General features: G+C 42.8%; 2 protein-coding genes across 6 annotated transcripts in view; one reads left to right on the top strand and one right to left on the bottom strand.

Annotated features, from left to right (window-relative positions):
• The window catches only part of DGCR8 (DGCR8 microprocessor complex subunit), a 29,877-nt gene extending 25,485 nt beyond the window's left edge, over nt 1–4,392 (top strand). Inside the window, exon 14 of the mRNA XM_084820474.1 lies at nt 513–4,392. Within this exon, the coding sequence (XP_084676600.1) occupies nt 513–596 (84 nt within the window). The 3' untranslated portion in view covers nt 597–4,392. The remainder of the gene's footprint in view (nt 1–512) is intronic.
• Nucleotides 4,393–5,001: 609 nt separating this feature from the next.
• On the bottom strand, nt 5,002–20,524 carry TRMT2A (tRNA methyltransferase 2A). 5 transcript variants are annotated; one of them, XR_014785810.1, is made up of 14 exons: nt 20,447–20,524; nt 19,469–19,541; nt 18,080–18,721; nt 16,537–16,645; nt 14,993–15,174; nt 13,308–13,422; nt 12,946–13,061; nt 12,094–12,205; nt 10,227–10,349; nt 9,117–9,192; nt 7,527–7,700; nt 6,515–6,628; nt 5,820–5,916; nt 5,002–5,563 (listed from the first exon to the last, which is right to left on the bottom strand). XR_014785810.1 is itself a non-coding variant. In XM_084820477.1 (13 exons), exons 2-13 carry the CDS (start codon nt 19,480–19,482, stop codon nt 5,305–5,307), a joined length of 1,959 nt encoding a protein of 652 aa, XP_084676603.1. In that variant the 5' UTR covers nt 19,483–19,541; nt 20,331–20,524; the 3' UTR covers nt 5,002–5,304. The 5 variants fall into 5 exon arrangements, 3 of the variants coding, with proteins under 3 accessions (XP_084676603.1, XP_084676602.1, XP_084676604.1); XR_014785811.1 differs by lacking the exon at nt 19,469–19,541; XM_084820477.1 differs by lacking the exon at nt 7,527–7,700 and having other exon boundaries at nt 20,331–20,524.
• Between the last annotated feature and the right edge of the window lie 1,440 nt (nt 20,525–21,964).

Raw genomic sequence — 21,964 nt, 5'->3', positions numbered from 1 at the left:
TTGCTTCCACTTGGCTCCTCCTGCTACTATAACCAGCAAAACAAACCAAAAATTGTTGTTTGTGTGTGTTGCCTGAACTGGGAATCCTAGCTTGTTGCTTCCTTTACAGGCCAGGGTTGTTATTCACTATGAATCCTGGCTTATTTGGCAGTGACAAGCCAGGATCCCCAGTTCAGACCATATGCTAAAGAAAATATCCTGGTTTAGCCATTCATGCTAATGAAAGGAGCCAAGTCGAAATGAACAGGCTGTATATGTCGGCACAGAGCTCATACACGATAAGATGCTCCAGAATCCTTGTTTATCATTCTATGCAAATGCAGGTTTTGTGTCCCATATTTTCAAGAGAACAAGGCTTGTCTCCTGCTTTCACATTTTTCTAGTAATCCGGATGTGATGGGCTAAAGGTACCAAATTCGAGTTTTCTCTCTATGGTAATATTTCAAAAATATTGACATCTCTAATGAAGATCAAGTTTATATATAATTATGGTTGGCTTCTTACATTTTTAGGAAGAAACGCGAAAGAAACCCAAGATGACAATTGTAGAATCTGCTCAACCTGGCAGCGAGCCACTGTGTACTGTTGATGTGTGACCAGAAAGTGTAATAACTGGGGAGCAATAAAAAAGTGAAGAAAGCTAGTTTTTCCAACAATTAAAGGTTTGCTTCAGAATGCGAAATAATAATCCAAGTGGCTCCAGATATGCATTGTTCTTTTGCATCAAGGCAATAGTACTGAACTTTGCATTTTACCTCCCATGCTTTACATTTATACAAGAGAGCAAAAATCTCTGTGGACAGGAGGCAGGCTTGTTCACATAGGATAAGCTGAAGCAAGCACTCCCCCTCATCCCCCAAAAGTACCCATGCTGTCTTGAATGGATATGTTTAAAGATTAAATCCAAAATACCTAAGTAAAGGGTGGAGTGAATGTATAATATAGGAATACAACTGTACACGCTGTTGTAGGAACATGCTGACAACTTTTTTTTCCCCCGAAGAGCTTTGTTGCATTTCAGCACAGAATAATATGCACTGATAAGACACTTTTAACAGCTACAGTGAAAAGAAGGTGGAAAGCAATGTTCTTTCATGCCATACAGGTTAGGCCAATAATGTTGCTTTTTCATGAATTTTGACAGGCTTAGGATTTTTAACAGCCTGACACACCCTGTCACTGTTGAGCATCAAGGAGTGCACCTTTTAATTGGGTATCTTAAAAAAAAAAGAGCATAGGAAGCTGTGGTTGTTTACATACAAGTCAAACAGAAGTATATGGCTCTTCATTTGCTTGCTACAATGAACCTTGGGTGACTGGGTGTAGTTGACCAAGTACCACTGCTCTGTAGCCTCTATTCATATTGGTGGGGCTTCTGAGAGAATCCTCCACAAGATCCATCAGAATGAACTGAGAATGTGCAGCAGCAATGCTTAGTAACCTGCATCTTCTGTCATTTTTAAGACCCCAGATGAGTCTTAAATGAGTCATTTTTAAGACTCATCTTTAAAATACATTGAGAGTTCCATCACTTAAAACAGAAATGTAAAGCATCGCTTGTACCATATGGTTTTTAAATAAAAGAAAAACTGTTTCCTTTGTGGCTTGACTATTGGAGGTCAGGAAAATCACTGGAGTAATTTTAACACTTTTTTTAAGTTGTCACTGGCTGTGTTTTACTAAATGTTTAGCATTTGCAGAGGAGTTTCTGCTGTGGAAACTATTAGAATGTAAATTGGGGTACATCAGGGAGGACTTCACGAAGACCTTCTGCATACGTTGTATTGAGTTGAAATAAAGAACATAAATATGCAAGTTTTGTCTTACATACAGTTCCTTAAGCTGTCGGTACTTGGCTACAAAATACTTTAGAGTAGCAAAAATAAATTCCTCAGTGCAGTCCAATAATTTATTCCAGAAATATATCTACACATTTTTTATACTTTAAAAACACTAGGATAGGTATCCACTTCAGTGCCACCGACTTTAGTCCCTTTTCTGAAGTATCTCCTAATACGGTGTCTTTAATTGACAGTGGTCATGTGGCTTAAGGTATACTACCTCCAGATGTCCCCTGCTGCAGCATACAGGAAAATAATGCATCAGGAGGCATAAGGATCATTGTTATACTAGCGAGCTACTCAGTTGAACATCTGAGTAGATACAGATGCCCACTTGCAAAGCAATAACTTAATCATGGGGTACACATAACCACTTATTTGTATTAACTTAATAAGGCCTCCTTTCTAGGTAATTTGAAATCCAGGGAAGTGCTCAGATTCTCTTACCAAACAGTTATGTACCCATTATGCTGTACATTACTGCTTGGCAAATAGCCATTTTGATTCACCCGGTTTCTTGCCACCAGTACGGAGCGCTTGGTGTCCGTGGGAGATTACATGTAATATTGGAAACAAATCCCTTAATGAAATATTTGGTATTGAACATTTGCCCAAGCTGATAAGTGTTTTGTCTTCTGAGCCACAGGAGGCAGATTTCTTTAGAGCTCCCAGTTGGAGGCCTCTGTTTTTAGTATGTCATGCTTATTCCTGGTAATCTTCACAGTAGTAATGAACCCATGTTAACACTGTGACTTATAGCTGCTGCTACTCAAGCTGATAACTTGTTTTTACCCATATCTGTACACAAACAATACTTGCAGTGCAAATGAATTTGCTCCTTTGCCATCTCTCCTGAAGACATGATTTGCAGCTCGTACAACAGATGAGTAGGACATTGTTCTTAATGCACTGCTGCTGTACTACAGTCTAGTTTTAATCTTCATCTTTGTGCATCACTTGATTTAGTACTAAAAAGTTAATGAAGTCAAATAGGCTTGTCTTTTTAAGTAGGTTTTTATATGTGCATCATTTCTTGCCTGGGGGAAAAAGCTTGGTGTGTTTGACAGCATTTCACAACAAATCATTTCCCCTGCATATTTTTTTTTCCAAAATCAGAATGTTTTGCAGGCTACCTGCAGAATATCCATAGATGCCTCATTCTAGAAGTGTTTGCTACACTGACCACCTTTAGTCTTACCTCAGTCTGCCAAGATCTGAAATCCTACAAAGGTTACCACTGCCCTTAAAACATTCAGATGCATCATTGTGAACCAAAGTCTAGTAAAAAATTATGCATTCTTTTAAACAAAAAAAAATTGACGTGCTGCAGCCTCTCTGGCAAGAAGTTCAGACAAAGCGCAATAACTGCTGGAACAAACTATGTAACTGCTGTTGTCACTGTGAAGTATTCTTGTATTTCTGATGTTTACTATTGTTTGAGGTGTAAACAGTCTTGCATTTGCACATAAGCACAAGCTGCTATGATAGAGGGTAGATTGTTACATTAACTTCAGCTTCTGCATGAATACTTATGCAGTGTGATTCAAGACATCCAAAATTGTTGCGTAACTTGTAACTTATATGTGGGTTTTCTACTTAATCAACTGTCATAGTTTCAATCCTAATAATGCCTGAAGCAAAACTGCTTCAAGACCTTTTTTTTGTTTCTCTCATTAGATCAATACACTTAATATGGATGGATTTCACAAATAAGCAACCATTCCATCCTCTAGGAATAGCTTTTGCTTTGCATATTATGTGCTGCTTGAGAGACATAAGATACTCACTGGAAAGATACAATTAGTGCTTGTTTGAATGTTTAATATTGAGTGGAAAGTTACTAACTTCAGTGGAAAATCAGATCCTACCCACTTAAATCTACTAGTGGCTCAACTAAAGCATAATTAACAGTTTTAGTGCTTGGATTCCCAGCTGCTGGAAACAAATGTCCCAAGCTACTGTTCCAACAGTTGTCACACTTGCAAAAGTATTTCCTTCTAGCCCTGTTTCCTTTTTATACTATTCTGTATTCTTGGTTTTGATGAAAGAACTGGGAAATCAATAGCTTTCTGTAGTGTCAGTGGGAACAGTTCCAAATTAAGCCAGTCTGCCTGCCATTTGGAACAACTTACAGTGATCAATTACAGTATTGTATTTTGAAAATGAATGTGACCAACTTGATGTTACTGGGTGCTGTATGAATTATATGTTGAGTGCAGTTCCTTGATGCCAGTACTCAGTTGGTACAACTATAAAGCCTCTTCCACTGAGCCTGTGTTAGGTCTTTGAATACTTGTGTTTCTCCCCCAAATATTAGTTTTGAGCAATAAAGTTTGATATTGCATAAGATTCTGTGATTAACTGGTATTGCAGGTGATTGTTCATTAATTCACTGCGTTTAAAAAAGATATTTCTCCAGGAGGGGCTATTGTGGGCAATCATCAGATCCACTGTCAGTATCTTATGTAGGACTGTCACCTGAAGAAAGCTTTGCCAATCAGTATATGCATTTTAGTCTATCAACTGATTATGAATAAAATAAATAGTTCTTAAAACAAAGCATACTTCTTACTTAGATGATGTATGCAGCCCTCCCAGCCCATGTGGGAAAGGTCCTCTTAAGAAGGTGCTTGCTGTCTGCAATTTTATTGATACTTTTTTAAAATCCTCGTTTGGAAATCATTGTAATTCAATTTAATGTTAAAGCCCTACTTGTAAACATTAGATTGTAACACTTCTAAGCAGCCATGGAGGCAGCTGATCACCTTTTGTCCTCTGTTCTCCAACTCCTGCTGCTAGCCAGTTGCCATAGGAAGAGGGTGCATCTCATAGCAGTGCTGACAGAGCAGTTTTTAGGTCCATGTCTTAGCTGAAATGATCTGGGCACACATGGCAGCAATGTAGCCATGGTTGAGGAAGCACTCCTGAGGGCATAATCTCTACCTTCTACCATGAGCCCTATGTAACCTTTGATTGTGGAAGAGTTTTTCCTTAAGACCGTAAGTAGTTCTAGATACAGGGGAAAGTAGCAAAAAAAATCTGTCTGTCTTCAGGTCCATTGTATGTAATATGAATCTAGTTGCAGTACAAGTTTGTATCTGCACACCTCAATCACACTTGGCTCTAGATAAGCCCTGGATTACAACACAGACGCACCTAGCACCGTTGGTTGTTTATTATCTGTTTGGGTGCAATACAGTCTTGCTCTGGGGTACATGTTTGCAAGTGGTCCTTCACTTAAAAATCAGTTTTGCATAAAAACAAATACATGTTCAAGTCCCTCCTGCTTCAGGCCAAGCTCCTTGGTCTTTTATTATGTACCTCTTAATTAGGTATAGTCAGTATTATGAAATCCCAGGAAAGTAGCTGGCTGTTCAGATTTTCTTGAAGAAAGCAGCAGCTTTAAAATTTAAAAGAATACAAATGGGCCACCTATTTATATGAAGTAGTTAGCCCAGAATCGCTAACACGAACATTCTGCAGTTGCGCTCTCAGCCAAGTCTGCATTGTCCTTTTCCAGACAGCCTGCTGCTTCCAATTTCACAGCTGGAACTTTAGCCGAGTCTGGGAAGGCTTGGTCCACTTTCTCACTTGAGTGCTCTACTCTTTCGAAGAAGAACAGCAGTTCATAGTGCATAGTGTGAGGGAAGAGGTCCACCGCCACTGCTCTCACCGGCCGGAAAGGGCTTCCTTTGACACGATTAGAGGGAGCTCGGCAAAGGCTAGAGAGAAAACACAGTATTAATCTTGCCCATTTCTTTTACATTTGATACTTGTGAGGTGCTACTCTTCCCCCTTCAAAGCCTCCTACTACTGAGAGGGATGAGTTTTCCACTTCGCATTCAATGGAAGATTAAACTGACAACATAATATTGCCAAGGGCTGTTGTCAACTTAAGATATTGCAAACCAGTATTAAGAGGAAGCTAGTTCAGCTTTTGGAAAAAATCATGCCCACCAAGCACCACTGTAAACTCACTCCACAAAGTTGTTCATGGCAGCTCGAGGATTGCAGGATATATAAATGAGCTTCTTTAAGTGTTCAGCTTTTCGGATTGCAAGAATTACTTTAGAATCTACAAAGTTACATTTGAGGAAAAAAACAAGTTAGTCTACATTACTGATCACTGCTCCTGACATTAAGCAGCTTCAATCTGTCACTGTGCAAGCCTGCTTCAAATGCAGGTTCCTCACCCCATCCATCATAACAGAATGAGATGATTAACTGTCAGTGTAACCTACCATACTATCCAACTGTGGCCAATATTAGTTGATTTTAGGGAATGCTGGGGATAAAGGTACCTAGGCTGTTGTGGAATTACTACTATGGTGGGCAGGTTATGCCCCCTCCTTTACCGAGCAAAATGTAGGTTTCTTACCCTTTCCTATCTGGCTAACGGTTAAACTATACCTTTTGAAGTCATCCAACAGCCTTTTCTGGCTGGAGTTACTGTTGTAATTCTACCCAAAGCATAAAACTGCAAGTTTGACAGCTGACTTGTCAATCAAGAAAATCTTCCCTTTGTTTTATTCTCTGTGCCTATCCATCTTTACTGTCTCAATGCAGGCAGCACATCTCTCCATTTACCTCGTCATAACTGCTCATTGTATGCCAACTGCACACCTCCATCTGTTCAAACCTGTACTAAATAAAGATCACTAAACAAAACTTACGTAGCCCTGCTCTTGGAGGATCCACAATTGTAATAGAATTTTGCAGCGCTAAGTTAACTAGGCAAGGAACAAGATCTTCAGCCTTTCCACAGTGGAATTCAACATTATTCAGCTCTGGGATGAAAAAACAAGGAAACAAATTACTGCCCATACTAATCTTTGAGCATAAGCGAATATATATGTAGTTTTTTTATTCGAGAATGTCCCATTATTATTCCCCCAAAGGGATATCTGATTCCCTGCAACTGTCAATTTAGTTTTACGTGTCACTGCTGCTTTTAAGTATATTTTTCACTTATCAGATCTACAAACATGTTTTTTTTTTAATATAAATTTTAATAACCCCCACTAATAATGTTCTTAAACTGAAGTAGTCATGGGACCAGCTCACATGTAATAAGGCAGAATTCTGGCTTATCAGAAATGAGCAAGTGCTGATGCATGGTTGCTTCCGCTTGGCTCCTGCCAGTGGTTTATTTAGCATTGCATCCAAAACACAATCGCTGGGTTGTTGCTCTCCTAAGAAGCCAGAGCCATAAGCCAGGAACAAATATAACTGGCTTGTTAGGAGAAGGAACAGCCAGAAATCCCAGTTTGAACATAAAGCTAAACAAACCATGGATGGGGGCTTCCCAGGTTGTTTAGCCACTAGAAGCAGAAGTCAGGTGGGAGCAAATGAGCAGCTCTACAGAATGCTGGCTTATTGTTATGTGTGATCCGGGCTATTAAGTACTAACTTTGGGGACAATATGCATTTCTTTGAAAATGCTCTTAACGTAAGCTGGGCAATTTGTTTAGCTACAGCATGTGTCTCATAATATGTATCATTTTCATGAATCTGGTATACTGTAACAGGTGCAATATTAACAGTTTTAAAACAAGACACACTGAAGATCCTAGGAGAATTCTCTACTCAAGATCCTAGAGAGCCACTGTCAATAAAAGTAGACAATAGCCGGTTAGTGGTCTCTTATGAGAGAGTTACCCTTAGTCACTGAAAAATCTAGTGTACCTTGCAGTATAAGCTTTAGGGCAGAACCCATAACATGCTCAGTTACTACTTATACCAGTCTTCTCCAACCTGGTGCCCTCCATATGTTTTTGGACTTCAATTGCCATCAACCTCAGCCAGCATGGTCAATAGTGAGGAATGCTTAGAACCGATACGTGAAATCCCAGAAAAGGGCTGGAAAAAATCAGGGAAAAAAACCTTTTTTCCAAGGACTTGTTATATTCTGGAAAATTTTGATTATGAAATATTTGTCTTTAGAATGAATAAAATGGTTAGGACAAGGTGTTCATATACTGCTACCCAGCTTTTATGCCCCCAAACTGATTTCTAAGAACTATGTAATGTAAGACTAGAAATATAAAATTTATCAGCATTTTGAAGCCATGAGAAAAAAATGTTTTATAATCCTTATTCAGACAACTACAAATTTACTATTTACTTTTAAATGTTTTTAATTTTTTGCGCAAACCAAGTTATACATTTTATGCTCCTAAAGTAATGAAGTGAATTCAGATGTGAAAAGAACACTAAAAAAATAAGTATTGTGTATTTTTCAATTTTTCAAAGAATTGGTTTTTTTCTGGGGGAGTGGAATGGACATTTTTTTTCCATGGTTTCAAAATTTCCAAAAGTTTTACATCTCTAGCTGGGGGTTCACCTGAAGAGCACCAGGTTAGGAAAGGCTGATTTAAACCCAGCTCTCTCTTCGAAGTACTTCAAGCATCTCACATACAGGCGGCTTCCAGAACCAAACCTGCTTACCTTCCCTTCAACAGTACTGAGCCATGTGCCTTTAGAACCCTTTCCCATTCAGTGGCAAGACTCCTGCAAGTCTTAGCGATTCTGAACTGCAGCGTTAATTTGCCATGGCTGTAAAGTTGGGCTCATTAATTGGTTCCCTTGGTAACAAGCTTTTAGTACGAGCCACAGCTTAAAAAATCACCTTGGCCTCCAGGTCAGCCAGAACTGTGCTTCAAAATAAAAAACCTGTGCTTCAAGTTGCATAAGGGCCCTATTTTCACAACAGTTTTTAGTCAGCCACTGCTTATTTTTATCCTTGCTCCCTTCACACACAGCCAGGCATATGAATGCAGACATTACAGGAAGGGCAGCATCAGTAGACTGTTTGCACCTTCAGCGATGGACATCAGCACTTACATTAACACAAGCTCCCAATTGTGGTGGTACAGCTAAGTTACACAGGAAGGATCATGTGAATTTACTAAGCAATTGAGAGCAGCTTTCCCAAATCTGGTGTGTTCCAGATGTGCTGGATGACAACTCCCATTATCCCCAGCCAGCATGGTCATTGGCTGTGCTGGCTGGAGGATGATGGGAGTTGTAACTGGAGAAGGCTGGTTTAGAGTGTTTTTTCCACCACAGAAACTCACTTTAAGACTTAAGATTAGAACTCCCAAGCCACTTTCCTCTCAACTATAACATCGCAAGACTTTGGACTTCTGTAGCCAAGGAAAAGAGAAGCTCACTATTGGGACAGAAAGGAATCACTACAAAGTTAATTGCTAAACTAGACTATTAGTGTTGCCTTTAAAGTTTAAGAGGTCCAGTATTATGTTTCATTTTACCAACCATTAAGCTGAGCATTCACTTTGGCATCTTCAACAGCTTCTTGACAAAGTTCAATTCCAATAACTTTCTTCACTTTCTATACGGAAAAAGCAGTAATGTGCAGTTTAGCACTTAGCTGGCAATACAAAGAATACCAGGCAAAACAAATGTGGATATTTCCCTTGGAGACTTTCTGGATCCCAAGCTGGATTTTCTGTTCTCTTTTTCCTTAGCAAAGATTGCCACCAAGGACTTGATGTGCACACAGTTGCCGGATAGCTACTTGACATAAAATCCTGTGAAGGTTGCTTCAGCTTTCAAGCTGTTCAAGAATTGCAGCTTTACAGGGTTAAACCAGCCTTGAAAGCTAGTTTACAGAGGGTTGTTTGCAGTCAAACTGAACCAAACTAAAACCTCAGTGATCAGCTTCTAGGGTTCTTAAGAAAGGGCCTTTCAGTTCTAAATCCCAGAGAGAAGCAGAAGGACAAAGTTTTCTAGGAAGCCAAAAAAGGAGGGAGAGGAGCAGTGGTCATTCTCCTGCACTTACCTTTGACCCCATGTAGACAAAGAAAAAAGCATCCCCAAACATATAGAACTAAGCATCAAGTCATACATGAACTGGAGTCCCCAAACAGACATTAAATGCACAATTGCATCTATTTTTTCTTTAAAATTAGAGCAGGGGGATGGTAAGGACCACAACACACATGTTTAATCCTTTGCCTCCACACCATCATGCTGACAACCCCCCACCCCCTAAAGCTGCCATTAACACTAACAGCAGCTTCCCTTCTGGGGCAAGTGGCCACTTTTGGGGGGTGGGGGCTAACATGCCTCCCCATGTACCATTCTATTTTGAAAGAAAAAACCTCACTTTAAATGTAGTCACATATTTGATGCATCATCTCTTTTGGCCCTAAGCTAACTGCACTAACAGCCTTAAGTTTACCTCTTGTGAATCAAAATTCATGTTTTTAAATTTCCCATATAGAGGGGATGCAGTTAACTACCAATATAGCCAAGGCTACATTTCAGCCAACATTTGTCCCTTGGATGACAATTGATTTAGGACTACTTTTGAGAGAAAAAAGAGGTGGCTCCTGAGAACGGACATTAAGCATGTTCTTTCACCTTGGCAAGTGAAATGCCAATTGATCCAGTTCCACAGCAAATATCCAGCACAGTAGTCTCCTGGTTCACCTGAACCCATTCCTGAATGGTTGAATACAGAACCTCAGCTGCCTGCGTGTTTACCTACGAAATACCAGCATACATAAATAGTGTCAGTATTCAGCAAGCAGGGAGCAAGTCAAAGGCTAAAACCATCCTGCTCGAAGTGAAAATTGCCAGTGTCAAGAATCAAACCAGAACACCAGGGCAGGATAGAAATTAATCAACTGTGAAATATTTAATACAAACATGCATGTTAAAAAGCTTATTTTAAAAACAAGCGCACACACACAAGGCAAAATCATGAGATGACTTAATATTTTCAGATGCTTTTAAAGCTAAAACTCTAACCACTAAAGAGAAACAATACAAAATACAGCCTGGTTCAGACTTAACAAGCCATGATTTCCATCTAAAGTGGACCATTCTCCCTACATCTAACGTTGGAATAAGAAGTTCGCCCCTTGAAAGCATAAATCCTTTTATGAACATGACATTTGTGATTTTATTCTTTTATCTTGCGGTTCACCGCTCTGAAATCTTTGATATAGAGCGGTATATAAATATTGTAAATAAATAAAATGTGAATCTTGTCTGTCTTACATGATGGAACACCTAGTTGTTTTCCCATCCAGGTACTGACAGGACACAGACCTGCTACGTGAAATACTACTTCCCCACAGAGGCCATATATTCTTTAGTTTTTCTCTTATCTAAACCTGCTGCTTCAGTTCTCATGACCAACCCCCTTTCACTTGCCAAGGGTCAACAAGATCCAAGGCTCAGTCCCACTGGTCACTACTCCACTCAAACAGCAGCTGATAGATGCATCAATGGTTAAATGGCTGCAAACGTGAACTCTCAGTGCTATTGTACTCCCAACATCTGCGAATCACATGAAATAGGCAAGGGGCAGATCCAGCTATGTGCTGTCCTAAAAAGCATGTTGGACAGTGGCAATCAGCTATGCTAATATATACAAGCAAACCCATTCAAAGGCGATTGCAACTGACCGGCAGCATGGAACTGCTCAACCCTATTCCTCACGCAGGATCTTCCTATTTGCAGAAGCCAACTTGTGCGCCACCACGATTACATGACTCACGTTTTTCCAAAGTTTTAAGTCGCAGTTAATAATTTTGACCCCGGATGTATTTCCCCACAAGCAGCAGTCACTCTTAGTGGCATGAAGGCACACACCTCTTACCTTTAACTTGAACCACACTGAGCTGAAGCTATTAACACCGGAGTGATATTTATATGCTAGTTACAACATTTCCTATGCCATATTTACATCTAAGCTGCCAAGACCACTTCTATATCTATCTCAGAGCATTATTTTCTGGTACTGCAACCAATTTTCCATCTTTAAAAGTTAAGTCACAGCAGATTCAGACATTATGGTAGGAATGATACAAGACTCTTAATGCGCTTCTGCTTTAACAAGGATGCTGTTAAAAATGTGTACAAGCACTGTATTTTCATTCATTCATTCAAAATATGTATATACTGCCCTTCCATTTCTCTGTTTTAGGCTGGTTTACAATGAACTCAAATTTCACAAATTCCTTTTGGCTATTTCAGCAAAAGCAAAACAGGAGCGGTTGACAGCTTCTCCCACTGCTTGCAGTGTAAGCCACTGGTGAACAACTTGCAGTCCAGATGTGGTCGGACTTCAACTCCCATCATCCCTCACCACTAGCTATGCGGGCTAGAACTGATGGGAGATGCAGTCCAACAACATCGGGAGGGCCAGATACAGGGCTCTGTCAACAAGTTATTTCAACCACTAGAAAAACATTTAAGCACAACAGTATTAGAAGTTTACTTGGAAAAAAGCATGGGGAGAAATCCGGAACTTTAGCCCAAGAAGATCTTCATATATGTACTTGTCACCAGCAACATGCTCCAAGGTTAAATCTTCACGATTGGGTGATTTTCTGGAGGGGAGGGGAAACCAGTGTTTAATCATGATAATTCCTGTGTACCTAAATCTGCTAAATTGCATTCGCATGCTGGAGTAAAGAGCCAGTTAAGACAGAAAAGCTTGAAAAATATTAGTCGAGTTTCAAAAAGATTTAAATTCCGTATTTTTTTAGCTGTATGTCCAATATGGAGGAGCACACATAGCTGAGCGTGTTCAAGTAATGCTGGTCTTGATGGGACTTCAGCACATGGCTGTACAGTGACAAGCCCCTTCTCTGTGTGACGCCATCATCCAACGAAGCTACCCAAAGGAGTTGCAGGGACAAAGTAGCAAGAGAAAAATACTACTAGCTGTATTTCAAGATTAGCATTTAAGGCCTGTCTATCTCCAACATTAGGTGACCATAATGCCCTTGGAAGCAATCACCAGGAGCAACAGCTGATTACTATGATGGAGTTTTTAATTTTTGCTGAATAATTAATCCTTGAATCTGGTGACTGGGCACCCTGTGTAAAGAGGATGCTGGACTAGATTAACTTTTGGTCTTATCCAGGAGAGCTTTTAATAAACCATGGGGTGTTTCATAGACTGCTGGTTAGTGTTCTGAATGTTTTGCTGTATCGTATGGTGGGTTTTACTGCTGTCAGGTTGTACTTGGTTCAGGTGCCTTTGTAGCTAAGGCCACAACTCCAGTTCTAGAACTTTGCTAATGATGCATTACATTGTTATAAATAGCTGCTTTTGGGGACTTACCTTTGACCTTCTTCCACAAAATACAGAGAAGTTATTCCACTGTCCTTTCCAATGCCTTCTGTGAAGTACATGGCTAAAGAGGCCTGCAGTTCAATAAGCTCTTCTTTATTTAACTTCTAGATATTTCAAAAGGAAAAAGGTGCTTAGATGTTTGACAACCTAAGATGCTACAAGAAAAGAAGCAAGTTATGGCTGTTTGTAGGCAGTACGGAATTAAGGGATAACATGGTATGCACACACGTGCTGCCAGATGTTTCACACAGTACATTCCAGACAGGGAAAACTAAACCATGAACAGTTTTTGAAATGTTTACAGCCTTGCACTTAGAGTGTCCCCTTATTATATAAATCATATTCAGTACCTGTGGATTAAAATAAGCGATTGCCATGATGTGGCCATTCCTACTGGTGCGAACTGTTAGTTGCTTCCAGTGCCCTTCGTAAGTTTCTGGGCTGTAGACACCATGCGGTGTAGACCTGCAACGTTCAAATTGTTAGTTACTGAATCTGGATTTTAAAAGCACAACTGTGTAACACTAAAATTATTTCCGTTGCACTAAAGGAGACTGTTTCTGGACGTGGTCAAGACACAGTTCCTAAGGTGGTGGTTCCCATTTGCCTTTGACAAGATAAACTTTTTTCTTCTCTGGGCTTTGAGACACTGTGATTTTCAGGTTAAGACGTGTACGCATCCGTATCTTGTCTATTTTCAGAGACCTGATCATATAACTTCATTCACCACATAAAGATTCTATGTGCTCTCAGCTTCAAGAGTATCCCCCAAAATCCTCTTTCTTCTTAGAAAGAAACTATTGTCCGACAAAAAGGTTCCCACTTACATTTCTTAGCCTTGAGGTCCACTCAAGGAATTCAGGCAGGGTGGTGTTGAGCTTTGTGGCGAAGTTGAGATTTATTTATTTATATAGTGCCCTCAAATTGTATGGCAAAGTACAAGAGGCTAGGTCCCTGCTCCAAAGGGTTTATAATCTAAAAATAGACACAAGGGAGGGCAATGGCAGCAGGGCTAAACGGGAGAATATAAAGTGATTTCATTTATAAGTACCTGGGCTTAGTTACAGTAGGGACTGGGACTAGAGCAGGGTTAGGCAACCCTTTTTGGCAATGGGCACATTTGGCAATTTCAGAAAATGTTCTAGGCACTACCACAAAATGGCTGTCGTGGGAGGCGTGGCAAAGAACAAGTAACCTGCCCCAAAGTCTAAGTACAAGGCAGAGGTGGGGTCTGAGCCCCAACACACTAACAACTCCTTTAAACCCAGTTTTCAGCACCAGCAGAAATCTATTTCACAGCAAAATGTGTTGATGTTTTTCAAAGTGGGTGTCAGGGTGGAAACTGAGCCGATAGAACCCCAGAGCAGTTCTGATTCTGAGGAGGATCAGCAATCAGTGGGAGAGGAGCCAGCTCATCCCTCACAGGCACAGCAGCTGGCAGAGATTCCTCCTGCCGGCATTCCTGAGATAGTGACCCTGGCGTGAGCAAGTGCAGGAGGGGGGCTTGCTAGACACTCGATGCAGAGAGCAACAAGCGAAGGGAGGGCGCAGAAAGGAGGCATAGTACCCATCTGGCGCGCAAGCAACGGCCGCCTCCTGTGGACCCAAGGGAAAGAGGGAGGATCTCTCCCTAGCCCATAAGTTCAGGGTCTTCAAGTGATTCTCCTTCAAACGGGGATCAACTGCCTACCCGAAGCATAGGCTACTCTGCTGTTCATTGCTTAGTCGCTGGTGATTAGCATCTGAAAGAGTCATTAAGTTGTAAAAGGATTAAAGCCTTGAAAAGAATCCTTTCATCTGTGTCTTGAGTTGGCTATTGGAGTATACTGAAAGAGGCTGCTAGGGCGCTCCTGACAGTGGGAGGGATAGGGCACCTTGTCAGGCATCAAGAAAGGTGTCTGGGGGCACACTGGTGCAGGCATCACATTGCCTACCCCTGGAGTACAAGGTTGTGCCAAAGGCTTCATGGAAAAGGTGGGGTTTTGAGCAGGCAGAGTCTTTAGAGTTTCTGTCATTCAGCCCATTTGAGACTCACCTTATATAACCTTGAAAAGCCTTCACTACCTTTTTCGTAACAGCAGGAATGTGAATGGTATCAAAAGGTTCCACTACAGCACACGTTCCACCTTTATATTTGCCAAGGCGAAAACCCACAGTTTTATCTTCTTGATTTGGGCCTATGCCAATCAAAAATTCACATTTGTTGCGATACTCAGTCTAAACATAAAGTAAGAGAAAGTTTAGAACACCCATTCGACTCTTCTAGAAGTTTGCATGCTTTCTTCTTACCTCCTTCTAAATACATCTGTTGCAAAATATCAAGTCAAGGTGAAGAATTCGTAAGACGGTGTTCTTCACAACAAGGCTCACTGGCCCCTTGCCCCCTCCCCCAATCTCTTTTTGTAGTAGCTTCTCACTCTCAGCAGGGGAACGCTAGCTTTCTTTTGCTGTTCGCTTTAGCAGTGTGCCGGCTGCTGTGATCTGGGCTACCATAGAGATTTTGTGGTGTGGAGTCAGGAGGCCTGCTGCTCCTCAACTGTAAGGTAGTGGAGCAGGGTGGGTGGGTGGGGGGGAGTGGAAAACACAGGAGCAATCAGCCAATTACCTGTGATGGGGAGGCGCTCAAGAGGCAAAGAATAATTTGTTTGGATAGCTGCTGTGGCGCACTGCACAGGTGCTGGAGGGGTATCTGTGGGCTAGGTATCTGTATGCAGGCAGACAGGCCGGTGGACTATATGCAAGGCTGAAACCTACAGGAGCATAACATTCATGTAGTGCTTTCTCCAAGCATACAAAGCACATCATATATTTTCTCAGGGGTCCTTACAACAACCTTGCATGGTAGGCCAGTAGTATTATTCCCTTATTGCAAATGGGAGGGCAAAAGCACCTTGATTTATGCAACACAGCAATGTCCTGACCAAGCTGAGATGTGGAACTTACAGCTTATAGCTCATGCCCTTAACCATCCCCTCCTCTCTGCCACCATGAGAACTTCTTATAAAGACCTTCTACAAACCTTATAAAATGAAAAGCCAGAAAACTCTGGAGTCTACTAAGCCCCATAGAACTCCCTCATCGGCTGCATTATGGGATACCTGTACTTGCAACTACACATGCTGTGAGATGAAAGATGCCCATCCAAGAATCATGGGATCTAGCTGATATGGCTCTAAGAATGAAACACTAATGTATGAAATATAACAAAAACACTAAAAAATAAATGAAATAAACTTTGGCAGCTGGATGCTAAAAGTTACACAAGCTAGTTGGAGGGGGGAAATGGTGGCTGGATATGGTAATTTAAGTCCCAATGCGTGGTCTGAAGGCTCATGGTGCAGCCATCTTGCTGAAGCTATGCAGAACTAGGTTTTGTCACTGGCTGGATCGGAAACAACTATATTTTATGTTGTATTTGGTGGGTTAAATTGTTGTGAACTGCCCAGAGAGATTTGGCTACTGGGCAGTCTAGAAATGTGACAAATAAATAAATAATGCAGAACTACTCTTTCCATGCTTGCAATTCATTTCCTCACAATGTTATTTACACAATATCACACCTCAAACAGCAGCACTGACCTGTATTGGTGATGCCTTCACCCCCTCCAGGGAGCAACACAGGCCACTGTACTTCTCCTTCTGCATGAACAGCCACGGTAGCAGAGCTCTGTTGTTGTTTCCTATTTCCCTACAAAATAGTTTAATTGTTTACCTGATCTAGGGAAAAATAGATTATTACCAAAACATTCTTCAACCACCCTTCATCCTTGCAGATACCAGGGCGGTATACAAATATAATACAAATACCTAAAATACATCATCATACAACAAAGAAGGCAGTCGATACCATAAGACAAAATCAGCCACTTAAAATGCCTGGGTAAACAAAAGATATTGAACTGGTGCCAGTCACACCTCCACAAGGAGGGCATTTCATAGTTGGGGCCCCACAACCAAGAAGACACTCTTCCTTGTTGATAAGCGTTCCCTGCTTATCAACAACAGGAAAGCTGGTATAGGCAGAGGTGCTCCTGCAGGTATTTGGATCCCAAGATGGATATCTGTCCCCACCAGATACCCATGAAGCATTATCACCATTTATATATAAAGCACCTAATCCTATGCATGTTCAGACAGAAAAAGTCCTACAACTCCCAGCGCCCCCCAGCCAGCTATGCTTTCTTCTGTCTAAATATGCAGAGTGTTACGCCCTAAAAAAATTAAGGCACTGTACAAAGCTATGGCCAACCTAGACAGCATAGTAAGAAGCAGAGACATCACCTTGCCGACAAAGGTCTGTCTAATCAAAGCTATGGTTTTCCCACTAGTAATGTATGGCTGTGAGAGCTGGACTATAAGGAAGGCTGAGCGCCGAAGAATTGATGCTTTCGAACTGTGGTGCTGGAGAAGACTCTTACGAGTCCCCTGGACTGCAAGGAGGTCAAATCAGTCCATCCTAAAGGAAATCAACCCTGAGTGCTCATTGGAAGGACAGATGCTGAAGCTGAAGCTCAAATATTTTGGCCACCTAATGCGAAGAGAAAACTCCCTGGAAAAGACCCTGATGCTGGGAAAGACTGAAGGCAAAAGGAGAAGGGGACGGCAGAGGATGAGATGGCTAGATAGCATCACGGATGCAATGAATATGAACTTGAGCACGCTCCGGGAGAGAGCGCAGGACAGGAAGGCCTGGCGTGCTCTGGTCCATGGGGTCACGAAGAGTCGGACACGACTGAACGACTGAACAACAACAACAACAAAGATTTTAAAATGACACAGGCATAAAATCTAGAAGATGCAATACAAAAGAAAAAGGTAAGAGCAGGGAATGTCATATTCCAACCCCACCACCCCCACGTCAGTTAGCATTGGTGCCCTCTGAGCATGCTCAAGTCATCAATGGACTCTTTTAGGCTTGTCCCCTCCAACATGTTTTTTTAAAACAATTTTTTGTACTTCTACAAACTCTGGAGTCCCCCAGAGCCTGCTGATAACTCCCTCCTGTGTGTAGATGATGGTGCTGCTTTCGCTACATAAGGACCAGCACTCAGATTTAGTTCACTATTAGCATAGGATGCTGCTGAAGTATTCATTATATATATATATCTGTATAAAAAGTTACCTTGTCAGTTTGAACAGCACTTGCTCACATTCTTGCTTCTTCTTTGCCAGCTGTTCTTCATACGAGGTATTCCACAAAGGGGTCACCACATCTGCTATCTGCTTACTGAGAGGCTCTTCCTTGCCATCTTTTGATAACGCTGGACACTTCGCTGCTGTCTGCTCTTTTGTCTCCTCCCCCTCCTCCTCTTCTCTTCTCCTCTTTTTTACGATGGGATCAGCCTTAGGCTTTGCAAGCCTGACACTTAGGTTTTGTTTCTTCCAGCGGACTCCGTGAAGGACCTTCATAGCTTTGTCCCTTTCCTCCTCACTCTTAAAGGTGACAAATGCAAAGGTCTGTTTCCCCAGCAGCTTTATCTTGTGAGGGTTAAGGCCATATTTGGCAAGAAATTTCTTTACTTCATTAAAACCAATATACTTGGGAAGGTTCTGAATTTCTACTTTATAAATCTCTGAAGTAAACAAGTCATCTTTAATATACCTATACATGTTGGAAGCATCTGAGGTATTCTCTGTATTGTTATCTTCTCCCACATCTTCCTCGGCTTCTTGTTCTGTCACAGTTTCCATTTTCACAAGAGGAACTGTACCTTCCACGTCAGTTAAGCGCACACAATTATTTTTTTCTGTTATTTCCATTATTCTGTAAAAAAAAAAAAAAAGAGTAACTGAATTAACTTTCTTAGAGTATGCTGTGTTAAATGCTAGGCCAAATCACGTTAAGATACTTAAGCTTCATCTCCCGCCCCCCCCGCCCCAAAATACCCCATTAAGTTCTGGTCTTGTGTGTTAGGATTGCCAACAGGGGGCAATTAAATTCTAGATGTGATAGTTCAGTCTTAGGCAACCTGATGCCCTCCATAATTTCTGACCATTGGTCATGTTAGCTGGGCTGATGGGGGTTGTAGTACTTGAAGGGCACCAGGTTACCTACCAGGGGGATAGTTTAACCAAGGCAGTTATTTTATTTATAAGCCATCAGTATGCATGAGGACAGATCAGTGCCCCAAGACACATGCCTTAAAATCTAAAATTCTTTATAGGGGAAACAACAGATGAAGAAGAGAAAAGTGGACGCGGGTACATTATACAATTTTTAGTTACAGATATTTAGGCTTGGTTACATGCTTACTTACAGTAGGCCACTGGGGCAACCAAGAAACAAATTCCAAATAACCACAGGGTGATGCACAGATGGCTACTTCAATTCACAGAGAACAAGTAAAGGAACAGCAACCTGGCTTTGCTGCAGCCATGCCTGATCAGAGCTATCTGCTATGCATGGTGCTTCGTGCACATGAATTTAGAGGCATGTGCACTAGAAGCAAGAGGCTGCAAGCCAATACATACTGACCTGAGAGTAAGCCCCATTGAGCACAGTGGAGCTTACCTATGAATAAACATGTATAGGATTGTGCTATCAGAGATTTGACTTCTAGAGGCCCTGGGGAAGGGGCATAATCCTAAAAAAAAAAAAGACAAGTTGGCAAACTCACACTTACAATGTCTGAACAACATACCCCGCAAAAATACAGACAAGAGATTTAACAGAGAAGGCAGAGAAGGACCAGGAAGATTGTCCTGAACCAGTGGTGTATAGTGCAGTAGCGGCTAAGAGACTTAAGGGTGCAATCCTACGCACAGACAGAAAAAAGTCCTACAATTCCCAACATGCCCCAGCCAGCCCCTGGTGGTTCGGGCATGCTGGGAATCATAGGACTTTCTTCTGTGATTCCCAACATGCCCCAGCAAGGCCCTGGTGGGTGGGGCATGCTGGGAACCGTAGGACTTTCTTCTGTCTAAACTTGCATAGGATTGCACCCTAAGGGCACAATCCTATGCACGTTTCGACAGAAGAAAGTCCTACAACTCCCAGCGTGCCCCAGCCAGTATGGCTGGGATCGCACCCTCAACCCTTGAATTTGTACACAGAAGGCTAACGCGGGCATACCATAATATTTATTTACGTTTGCTATCCCGCCTTCCCCTAAGAAGCCCAAGGCAACATATTTGATCCCCCTCCCCATTTTATCCTCACAACAACCCTGTGAGGCGGGTTAGGCTGAGAGTCCGTGGCCGACGCAGCGAGCTTCACGGCCGAGCGGGGACTAGAACCCAGGTCTCCCCAGTCCAACACTCTAACCACTACACCGCACTACACCCACGGGTTCCACCACACTGCACCACAGACGGGCCCGGGCACTGCGGTAGCGCGCCCCGCCCGCTTTTCAGGTAACGGGCGCAGCACCCACCCAGAGCAGCCCCGTCAAAGTCTCCAGCGCGAATCCAGAGGGATTCGTCGCCCTCCCCCCCGCCGCGCCACAGCACAGCCCGCCTCGCAGAGGGCCGCGCGCATCCCCGCCCCCACCTGCTCTTGCGCGCTCCTCCTTCCGCCTCTCGCCGCCCTCCGCGGCAACCACCGTCCGTCAGGCGACGCGCCTGGGCCAAACGCGGCGCCGGGGAGGGGCGTGGCTTCCCAGAGAGGGCGGGGCGTAGAGTGTTTCGGTGACGCTACCATCCTCTCCCCCCCCCCTCTCTCTCTCTCTCGCGCGCGCGCGCGCAACGGTTTCAAAAAAGACGTTACGTTCGCTCGGTTTTTGTTTGTTTGTTCAATCCTTCCCCGAATTATTATTATTATTATTAAAAATAACGTTCGAGTTTCTTTTCCCAACATTTAAAACAAAGTATAAAATATATACTTTATATATTTTTATACTATATATATATATATATATATATTTTATACGTTGTGTCAAAATATATACGTCAACACAAGCACGGTTTCTTCAGCTCTCTCCGGCCCTCGGGGGTTCCCCTCACCTCCCGCCGCCCTCTTCCCTCTTTCTTTCCCCGCCACACGCGGGCGCCATTTTAGGTTCAGCGGGCGGGAGCCGGCGAACCTCTGCGGCACGCCTGAGTGCTCTCCGCGGCGCGAAGGCTGATGGGAGAAAAATGGAGTCGGAGAAGTCGGAAAGAGGCCTAAAGAGAGAGAGAGAGAGAGAGAGGCCCGTCAGCCCGGCATTCCCATGCGTGTTTACTCCGATGCAAGCCCCATTGTGTCCAGTGAGGCTTACTCCCTAGTAAGGGTACTTAGGATTGCAGTAACCTCTGCATCCTGTTCTTTCAAACTGCGGAGTTTATACAACTGGTGGGGAGAGGGGACATTTTTTCAGAGGAGTAGCCAGAAGTGCAGAAAGGGCCGCGGTGGCTTAGTGGTTAAGACGCCGAACTGCAGACTGGAAGGTCGGCAGGACAGCAGTTCGAGACCCGAGTGCCGCGTGACGGAGTGAGCTCCCGTCTTCAGTGCCAGCTTCTGCCAACCTAGCAGTTCGAAAGCAAGAAATTGCAAGTAGATAAACAGGTACCGCCTCGGCGGGAAAGGTGACAGCGTTCCGTGCACCTCGGTGTTCAGTCATGCCTGCCACGTGGCCACGGAAGCGTCTTCGGACAGCGCTGGCTCTTCGGCTTAGAAACGGGGATGAGCACTGCACCCTAGAGTCGGACACGACTGGCTGGGGACACCTCTACCTTTTTATATACATATATATATATGCATCAGGCCGCGGTGGCTTAGTGGTTAAGACGCTGAATTGCAGACCGGAAGGTCGGCAGGACAAGCAGTTCGAGACCCGAGTGCCGCGTGACCGAGTGAGCTCCCGTCTTCAGTGCCAGCTCCTGCCAACCTAGCAGTTCGAAAGCAAGAAATTGCAAGTAGATAAACAGGTACCGCCTCGGCGGGAAAGGTGACAGCGTTCCGTGCACCTCGGTGTTCAGTCATGCCTGCCACGTGGCCACGGAAGCGTCTTCGGACAGCGCTGGCTCTTCGGCTTAGAAACGGGGATGAGCACCGCACCCTAGAGTCGGACACGACTGGTTGGGGACACCT

Source organism: Heloderma suspectum, chromosome 13, assembly GCF_057233095.1.
Source record: "Heloderma suspectum isolate Gila_16-S chromosome 13, 16-S_ref, whole genome shotgun sequence".
NCBI classification, from domain to species: domain Eukaryota; kingdom Metazoa; phylum Chordata; class Lepidosauria; order Squamata; family Helodermatidae; genus Heloderma; species Heloderma suspectum.
The sequence above is the reverse complement of the archived record's forward strand: the minus strand, read 5'-3'. Positions and strand labels throughout refer to the sequence as shown.